A 10,536-nucleotide genomic window follows, 5' to 3' on the forward strand; every position below is an offset into this window, starting at 1 on the left:
AGACCACCAATACGATGTATCTGGTCTCTTTGGTTATTTTAAATAGAAAAGAAAGACACTACTTACACTTAAAAAATAAATTTAATCAAATATTAATAATAGATTCCAATATTATTTTAGAATCATTAGATTCAAACATTTAAATGATTTCAAGAGAATTACATTATATTGACAGCCTGAATTACATTATATGGACAGGGACCTACTTACTGTAAATTTTAAATTCTTCTCTCCATATCTTAAATTCAATCAGTTCTCATATATTTTCAAAATCTGAAATAGAATTACTTTCAGCTCTACACTAATATAATGGAATTTGGTTTTCTTTTTACTGTACTCTTGAATCCGATAAAGGAGGAAAATGTATCAATATCTGCACTGAACTGAACTAAAATGTCTGCACACATATACAACTGTAACCTAGCTACATGGCACAACAAGAACAGCTGAAAACATCTACATCTGGAAAAGCCCCAGAGGGTCACCCCAAAAAAAATCCCAAAACCAGAAAGTTATGATAGTACTGAACGGCAGCATCTGAACTTGGCGAACACGTAACGATATTGTCGTTGATAGAAGTTCCGAAAAGAATCCCTTCTCATACTTTTATGAGTTGCATCTGAATATCCTTTCAAAACATAATGTTTTCCATCGAAGAAATCTGTGGAGTATTCTCTGTATTCTGCCATTTCTTGGAACCCTGGAAAGGAGTAGAAAAGGGTGCTGGTCCACTCCCAACCCCCTCCTCTTAAACCCACAACCTCCCCACTCTTATCACAATCCAGAATTCTTTGATATTCCTCCTCTTTCATTACTCTACAGTTCATCCATCTGCAGAAGGCCTCGGCTTCTGCAAGGCTCACGTACACAGGTTCTTCTGCAACTTCAGTCCAGTGCTTGCTTGAATCAAACCCATGAACAAAATATTCATTCTCCACCAATGACCATGTTGCTGGGCAACTGAATCCATTCTCTGAAAAATATGCAAAATCCTCTTTTCTCCAGAGGTTCTGGTTTGTGTAGCCTCCCTGAGTGATGAAGCACAGGAAATCCTTGATAGAAACAGGCTTGGCAGCTACCAGAAATGGCTCTGAAACTTTGGTGTGAATTACTGGGGCCTCATTATCCCACACAAATGTAGTCAAATCCCATGAATTAACCCCTAAATCTACTTCTCCCGCTTCAATGATTACTTCTGGTTCAAGATTATGGTCCATGGAAATCATAGAAATTAGACCGTTGTGTGATATTAGGGGTGGTAATTTCCTGATGCCCACTGGTCTCTCCTCAAATGACATTTTCCTGTCCTGAGTTATCATGTACATGAGAGTTTCTTGATGCATTCTCTCATGCTCAATCACAATGGATAGAATCCTAGTGGTCACTTTCCCTTTGGCTGTCTCTTTCAGAATCATCATTCTTGTTCTTGTCACATAGTTGATCAATGCTTCCCTGGAAGGCCAATTGAGTGGCACAGCTGGATGGCCATGGCAATGTGAAGGATCCAGGACATCAGGATCCATGCCCCTTGAAAACACATTGTCCAATTCAGATGCTTCTTTTTCTCCCATTATCTTCAATTTGGTAAAGGCACAAACATGTCCACTGTACAAATCCATCGAAAAAATTAACTCTTCCTGATTAGATAATGCCAGAAATTTTTAAAGCCGGTCTCTATAAACACCCAATGGATAAAAATGAACGTAGAAACAAGCCTGAGTCATCTTGCACTGAGACATACAATTTAATAATGGTTGACTTACCAAAAACTGAAGGGAAAACATCAAAAAAAAATTTGCATTGTCCCATACTATTTAACTAAGTTTCATAAATATGTTCGATATATTTGGATGGCCATATAATTCCATGTATGTGATTAATGGAGATAATTAATTTGTGGGGTCTATTTTTTTGGCATTTTAGCTCAAGATGAGAATAGAGATCTCATCAAAATCAAGCACATAAATGTATTGCCGTAGTAAATATTGTGATAATTTGCACAATAAAATATCATCCTAATCTTAACAGGGGGTTAAGAAGAATTTTACTATATGCCATGTTAAGTGGACATATACCAATATGCAGAATATGTGGGAGATAATATGGTATAGAGCAAGAAGAATACTAAATATTACAGCAGATGGTGAATATGGAATAGTGTACATATGGAAAGAAGACATTTCATATAAAAGGATGAATTATTTTACAATGGAATAATAACTTCTTCGTTTTAGATGATAAGGTTTTGTACCATTCCAAAGTAACTGGTATCGAAGTTTGTGTTCTTAACTTCTGCAATAAAGGCAAGCAGACTAGCTTTCTTAAAAGAAGTATGCTGTAACAACCTTTTCCCAAAAAAATTACCCATGTCACTTAAAAATCAGTTTGAGGTGAAGATATCTTACTTGTTAATTTGCAGTAGATCTCTATAACTCGTGATCACAACGTCAATGAATATTTATTCCCCAAATCACTCTTCCAACATCACAAACATTTAGTATCAACCATTATAAATGTAAACTAGTTTTTAGTATCGACCATTATAAATATAAACTAGATTTCCATGATGGAGACTGAGAGGACGACTCAAGCCACTCCTTCCTCTATAAAGAGTTAGATGATTAATATAAACAATATTAATTATATTAACCATCATTAATATTGTTTCTTGCAATGACTACTGCCCCTACTAATCCTAAATAACTTTGACAAGGCAAAATTCAGCCACCAACAAAGCCTCCACTAAGCTTACTAGCCTCTAAGGTTAGCAGCCCCTAACCTTAGAATGCTATAGAATTAAGCTTACTAGCCTCTAAGGTTAGCAGCCCCTAACCTTAGAATGCTATAGAATTAAGCTTACTGGCCTCTAAGGTTAGCAGCCCCTAACCTTAGAATGCTATAGAATTAAGCTTACTGGCCTCTAAGGTTAGCAGCCCCTAACCTTAGAATGCTATAGAATTAAGCTTACTAGCCTCTAAGGTTAGTAGCCCCTAACCTTAGAATGCTATAGAATGCTATTTAGACCTAGAGCTATCTTAAGAGGTGGATAAATTTATGATGATGGAGGAGGAAAGGATGGTGTAGAAATGGGCACAAATGTCGCTGATCAACCAAGTTCCTTTCACAATGACAATCACAAGTTAAGAAGAAAGATGAAGATGATGATAACACAGACAAACATGAGTATGATAATTCTATGATGCTGACACAAACAAACATGAGTATGATAAGTCTCCTCCATTGCCTCCAGGGAACAAAATCATACAATCAGAGCCATGGCAAGAATAACAGACAATGATCCTCACCCATATATAGATAATCAGCAAAATGGAGATACTCCTAACTGACTTTAATTGAAAAATAAACACAATGATATCTCTTTTTATACCCATGTTGGATCAGATTTTCTCTTTATCTTTTTTTCCTGAATTGAAAAAAAAAACACAACAACATAGGCAATAACACAACAACATATGCAATTAAATATTATTGTCGTGATGATGAATCACATTACTTGGTTCAAAAACATGGACAGTCAATACAACATAGGCAATTAAATATTATTATGGTGATGATGAATCACATTACTTGGTTCCAAAAACATGGACAGTCATATGGATCAGGAAGACAGATATCTAAACAATTATACTCACAAAAACCTTAGATATCACCTTTGTTATCGAATATGACATCACTACTAAAAATTGTCCCAAAAAAAGTCATTGAACTTAAAAAAAAAATAGCAAACATAAGCTAACTCCTAAGGAGATGCTTAAAAATTGAACCAATATTTTGCACTCTTGCAAATGAAATCTATGCTTGAGATGGACAGGAAGACCGAGGCGGAGGTGGCAGAGGCGGTGCTAAAGATCGCGTACAAGGACTACCCCAATTATATGTACAAACAGAGCCACAAGAACCACCAAACAAAGATCTGTTTTCATGGTTGCCAAAAACCAGACCTACAAAATCCACAAAACAAAGATCTGTTTTTATGGTTCCTGGTCGTTGATAGACCATGGCATAGCACAGAAAGGAAGCCCAAATATAACAAACAACGCAATGGTAAGGGCTACGTGTAGCAACGATTTACTCCCTTCACATTATCTAATGTCCTCCTGAACCGAGATTAAAACAAAAGACTATTTCTACCTAAACCAGGAAAAAATCATACAGCAATTCAGAGACCTGAGAGAATGGTAAATAGCGAAGTTAAACCAGAATAGAAATGGTGCAGGAGGTCAGAGAGCTCAAAGAATAGTAAATAGTAAATTTAAACTCGAAGAAATGGTACAGGAGTCCAGAGTGCTCAGAGAATTTCTGAATAGCAAATTGAGAAATAATAAATATATATGGAAATAAAATTGAAAAAATAGTAAACATAACTTAAACCATCAACAGAATATGTAATCCCATATGGATTGAGAAAGTCATATCATGTAGGCCTTCACCTTCACCTCCCTAACCATAGGATAAAGATTTCATATCTAGTTTATAACCACCAGTTTCCTAGATAATATTTATATTTATATGTAAAATGATGAATTATTGTCTAGGGTTACTAGTTTCATTTATTCTGGAGGTTTCTAGGGGTCTTCCTAGGTAAGATTTATATTTATATGTGAAAAGATCAATTATTGTCTAGGGTTAGGGGTCTCAGTTTTTGCTATTTGCTATGTAAGTTATTGATATGTTTACTATAAATAAAATGAACTATCTCCCAATTTAAATAAGTTATATAAACTAAGAATATATCTAACTATTAAAAGAGAATGAAGTTAAATAAGTTAGTAAATTAAGTATATCTGACTATTAAAAAAAATGAACTATTTCCCCAGAGAATAATAATTTTCTTCAACATGATCAGACCTAGTCCACGAATCGTGGGAGGCAGGCTCTATGGTTAGAAATTGGTGAAGCGCGAATCGTGGGAGCAGAGGAATGTTACAGTAACTCCTATTTGAGATATCTCAGACCAGATAAGTGAAGCGAGAGAAGTTAGGGGAATATTTGGTTTAGAAGATGGTTATAGAATTGGTTAAACTAGCTGAGTTATTATGGTCACTTATATATGGAATCATTTGTATAACATAACATGAAATGATATAATTTAATAGAGTTTTTTTTGGGTTTCTTGATCCTTTTCTCTTACTTCATATTTCTTCATATTTATTTCAGGTTACTGAAACTATAGTTACTATGCATTTATATTTTTGAAACGTGGGTGTAATGTTATATGAAAATTTTAGAAGTAATATATATTGAAAAATGGGTTTATTTAATGCATGAAGATTAAAAGGAAAGTTACATTCAAGGTTGAGATGTGTAAGGTTGAAATAATGATTATTTTTGGTGAAGATAAAAAAAATAAAAAATAAAAAATAAAGGAAAGATGATGGACTATTGGTTATTAATTTGCCTTCATTTTACAAAATAATTGTTAAATGAGATTTTATTTTAATTAAAAGGAAGTCTTTTACATGTATGTTGTATACTTCATTTGAAATGATGTAATAATGTGTATGTGGTATTAGGGATTCATGTTTGGTTGTATATGAACAACTCACAAAGTTTTGGTCTTACAAAAGTCTAGGCTGTATACTTCATTTGAAATGATGTAATAATGTGTATGTGGTATTAGGGATTCATGTTTGGTTGTATATGAACAACTCACAAAGTTTTGGTCTTACAAAAGTCTAGGCATGGGAAAATTGTTTTTCTCTTCTTGTTTTGTAGTCCCTATTAAGTTAGGCCACACATGTAATAATAATGTAGCATGTATCATTATTATTTTATGCAAAGAGAAGATGCAACATCAAGTTGTGGAATTAATTACTTTATTAATTACTAGGGTGTCAGGTGTTACTCATATGCTAGGTTAATGTGGAATCGAAAAATAATTGTATTAATTTCAAAAAGTTGGACTAATCTTAGAAAGAACACACACCTCATATGCTAGGTTAATGTGGAATCGAAAAATAATTGTATTAATTTCAAAAAGTTGGACTAATCTTAGAAAGAATTTAAAATGTTGATGAGTCATGTAGGTGAAAAAAATTTCAAAAAAATTTCAAAAAAATATTGAGTACAATGGATGATTGAGTACACTCTTGTATCTTGATAGATGGATGGATCTTCTCCATTGAGTACAATGGATGACACTCTTATGGATCTTAGAAGGTTAAGATAATCTCAAATAGTTGGGACCAAGTTTTGATAGATGCATGAATCTTAGAAGGTTAAGATAATCTCAAATAGTTGGGACCAAGTTATGCTAGGTTAATGTGGAATCGAAAAATAATTGTATTAATCTCAAAAGGTTGGACTAATTTTACAGAAAATTTAAAATAAGTCAGGTAAGCGAAAAAAATTTCTAAAAAAATATTGAGTACAACCCTTGTATCTTGATAGATGGATCTTAGAAGGTTAGGATAATCTCAAAAAGTTGGGATATTGAGTACAATGGATGAAACCCTTGTATTGGGATATTGAGTACAATGGATGAAACCCTTGTATCTTGATAGATGGATCTTAGAAGGTTAGGATAATCTCAAAAAGTTGGGACCAAATTATACTAGGTTAATGTGGAATCGAAAAATAATTGTATTAAGGTTGGACTAATCTTAGAGAAAATTTAAAATGTTGATGAGTCATGTAGGTGAAAAAAAATTCTAAAAAATTTATTGAGTACAATGGATGACACTCTTGTATCTTGATAAGTGGATGGATCTTAATAAATGGATGGATCTTAGAAGGTTAGGATAATCTCAAAAAGTTGGGACCAAGACCTGGGACCAAGACCAAGTTATAAAGAAGATAAAATTTAACATGTTGATGAGTCATTAAAATCGTAGATACCCCAGATATAAAGATTAGTAGAGAACCTAGCTTGTTTAGGTGTGCAATAAAGTAATTAGAAAAATGAAGTATCAACTCTATCTCCCCATAGCCCACCCTAGGGTACAAATCTTTACAAAAAGAGAAAGAAATAATGACATTCTTTGGTGGCTAATTCTTCCAAATGAAGAGTAAAATGAATAGCATAAGTGATAACTTTCATGTTGAACTGAAATCTCCCCATTTTAATACAACAGAATAAAACATGTTCTTCTATGCTGTAGAGCCACGGTGTTGTAACTATTATGGATACCGAAGATGTGGGCGTGCATTAGTTTAACTGTTGAACAAATGTCTTAAAATTTTGTTCATTTCCATTAACTTGCTGAAACGTAGCGTAGCATCGTCTGATCCACTGAAATTATAGTTAACAAAAAAGGAATTCAGACCTAGCACAACGGAGTAAAATTTGGTAGAGATTAAATTTAAAGCAAAACCTTGCAGAGATTTAAAATTGGAGCATTGAGATCGGTTGTGACGAACAGTCTACTGGATACCCAAGGCTATATACGGATTAGTAGAGCACCTTTCTATACACCAGGGTTTGGAGAGCACCTGGCTCATTCACCTGTGCAGTAATGTAATTAGAAAAGTAAAAGATCAACTCTATCTTCCCAGAGCCCACCCTAGGATACAGATCTCTATAAAAATAGAAAGATGTGATCACATTCTTTGGTGGCTAATTCCTCCAAATGAACAGTAAAATCCTTTTATTGTCCATCATAACTTGAATGATGAATAGCACAAATCATAAATTCTGAACTTGATTGGTACATGACTCAGAAATTGCAAACCCCACTCTAAAATGCAAGAAAATGTGAACTAAGTTGAAAGTTCAAAAATATCTAAACGGTATTGAAAAGCAAAAACTTCAAAAACAAAAGAATCTCTAGACAATACTGAAAAGCGAGAACATATGGTAAAGACAGTTACTGGACAATGCATTTCCTTCCATATTTATGAGCATTCAATGTAATAAATAAATTCCATCTAAACACTATAACCTAGATTGACACTTTTGAAAGTAGATGCTAGTTTGAGTGATTACTAGTAAAATAAGTATGGATGTTAACCTAGATTGACATTTTTGAAAGTAGATGCCAGGTTCAGTGATTACTAGTAAAATAAGTATGGATGTCTCAGATCGATTGGTTTTGAATTCCAATTCGATATTCCCTGGAACAGCTCATCAGTGTCGGACCAGCATTGGGCCAATGCATGGGCTCCAGGCACCAGCAATTGACAGGTGTAGTATGAATTGTTTCCCCAGCATCCTGACAAATGGCAGCACGAGTTGGTTGCAATATCTTTTATGCTATCACTCGTATATTTTGTGGCAAACTCCACTAAAATCCTCTCTCCAGCCCTGAGAGATTGACATAAAACATGTCCCTTAGTCTCTACTTAGTTAAACGCAGAAGAAGGATGCCTTTATACAACAAGGAAGTAAACTACTTCTGAAGGAGTTGAAAGAAGATGTTGTTTGTAAATCACTATTAAAATACAACATAAAATACACACAACTTTGAATCTTTTAATGGAAGAAAGCTTGGCAGGTCTAGATAGATCCATGCTAGTTATCACAATTATAGGTTTGGTCACCATTACCTGATTTCTAGCTGGTGTTTTTGGAGACTCAAACCCTTGGTAAAATTAATGTACATTTCCACTCTTTTAGAAATCTTATTAATCTCAACCTCATAAGTCCATGAATCTGCATTCTGCTCAGCTGGTGCATATCCAATACAAAATAAAGCATTTTGCATACCATGCTTGATAAAACGCTCAGTTACTCCTTGCTGGTCATTATATGCTGAATAAAGAGTCTCAGGATTCTTCCACATATCTATATATGGTCACACAATTTCAAGGTTATTTAAAAAAAGCATATATCATATTCTCCAAAGCAATCCCACTGAGTTGATATCAGGCAATCGTGTCACACCAGAAACAAAAGTAAGCATGGCTCCATATCCTAAGGTAGATGACACGTGTAAGGGATTTTCAAAGCAAACTAACAGATTTACATGGCTATATGGAAGAGACACAAGTCTGAGTTACAACAGTCCACATACCCATGCAGATGTGCTAACAGAATTACATGGCTATGGCTGCAGAGACACGAGTATAGGTTATAATATTACACATACCCATGCAGATGAGCTAACAGATTTACATGGCTATCTGGGTTATAATATTACACATACCCATGCAGACGAGCTAACAGATTTGCATGACTATGTGGCAGAAATACAAGTCCAGGTTATGATATTACACATACCCATGCAGATGAGCAGCTGACAAGTGGATCCAACAGCACTTATTACATTTTTGAAAAACTCCACTGTATCTTCTTTTGATAAATTGCCAACACTGCTGCCAAGCCATGTGATGCAGAGTGTTTCAAGAGGATGGGAGCATTTCACCTGTTGCAGACCTTTGAAAAAATCTGCCTGTATCAATTCTATAGCATTAGGCTTGAGACCCGGAACAAGCTCTGTGAGATTTCTTCGGGCTTCATTTAATGCAACCTCAGAAACATCAATACCTACATATCGACACCTATATTGCACCCCAAAAGAAAGCTAACAGTTGAGACTTTAAAGAATCCCTGAAAAAAACACTTCAAAACAGTACTTGAATTATAATTTTTTAAAAGAAAATTTATAACCTTCCATGAACTTCCTTGATAGCATTGAGCAGAGAAGCAGTTTTGAGAGCAGTGCCACAGCCCAACTCCACTAGCAAGCTTCCAGGAATAATAGAATCTGCTATATCCAAAGCATTTTCTTTAAACAACTGAAATTCTGCATTGAATAAGTAATACTCCTCTAAACGAGTGATTTCTTCATATATCTGTGAGCCCTTCATGTCATAGAGTAGACTGAAAGGGATCTCCTTCTGTTGCTTTCTCAGCCCATTCAACACCGTCTCGATTTTTCTACCAGCCGCCATGGTTTTATTTTTTTGTTTTTGGAACAGTACAGAATCACAGATATGTACCAAACGTGAGCACATGTGCACTTCTTTTATAGGAGATTTCTGGTGATAAAAAGTAAAATTGAGTAGTCATCAAAACGTGGCGAGCTGTTATAAATATAACTAGAAAAATCAAATCAGAAGGCGGGAGAGACGTTAATAACAAGAATAAACCATCTAATGACTTGTCGACATCCCTGACTCTCTGTATTGTATTGCAACGTAGCAACCAGATAGATATTGCATGGCATCACACGGTCCATGCAAGTCAATACATCGTTTGGAGCATGATTGGTGCATGTAAGGTTTATAGTGAATTTTGGAATATGGAGGGTGGTCAGAAATATTTTTTGGTGAGTGTATTGCATGATTGCAAAGACTGTTGTGAAATATAAATAAATATATTTATGTAAGTGTTAAATAAATAAGTTAATTGGATTTATTTGAAGGAGAGAGTTAGATATATATAAAAGTAAGAGAGGGTTGTATTATATTATTAAAGTTTTGAAGATTATATTTGACTTTTAATGTTGATCAAAATGCAGGTTTGACTATGGGTAGTAAAGTGTCTTTTTGGGCTTTTTTTAATGATTTACATTGTTTTCCATATAGGCCTTAGACTGACTGAGATTAACCGATTCAGTAATAAAATGAGTGATT

General features: G+C 34.5%; 1 protein-coding gene across 1 annotated transcript; it reads right to left on the reverse strand.

Annotated features, from left to right (window-relative positions):
• Positions 1-202: 202 nt before the first annotated feature.
• On the reverse strand, positions 203-9,960 carry LOC149237518 (ergothioneine biosynthesis protein A-like). Its single transcript, XM_089372672.1, has 5 exons — positions 9,569-9,960; positions 9,179-9,459; positions 8,506-8,743; positions 8,015-8,263; positions 203-1,605 (listed from the first exon to the last, which is right to left on the reverse strand). Exons 1-5 carry the CDS (start codon positions 9,913-9,915, stop codon positions 513-515), a joined length of 2,208 nt encoding a protein of 735 aa, XP_089228798.1. The 5' UTR covers positions 9,916-9,960; the 3' UTR covers positions 203-512.
• Positions 9,961-10,536: the final 576 nt, after the last annotated feature.

The sequence above is a fragment of the Pinus tabuliformis genome, chromosome 8 (assembly GCF_031772625.1).
Source record: "Pinus tabuliformis cultivar Carrire ecotype Pingquan chromosome 8, CPIR1, whole genome shotgun sequence".
Taxonomy (NCBI): Eukaryota; Viridiplantae; Streptophyta; class Pinopsida; order Pinales; family Pinaceae; genus Pinus; species Pinus tabuliformis.

What these genes read in the sequence shown, in the direction of transcription:
- LOC149237518 (XM_089372672.1), bottom strand. Translation starts at nt 9,915, where the DNA reads ATGTGCTCACGTTTGGTACATATCTGTGATTCTGTACTGTTCCAAAAA. An exon ending in ATCAAGGAAGTTCATGGAAG is followed by an intron (nt 9,460 to 9,568) that starts GTTATAAATTTT and finishes GGTGCAATATAG; the next exon opens with GTGTCGATATGTAGGTATTG. An exon ending in AAACACCAGCTAGAAATCAG is followed by an intron (nt 8,264 to 8,505) that starts GTAATGGTGACC and finishes TCAATCTCTCAG; the next exon opens with GGCTGGAGAGAGGATTTTAG.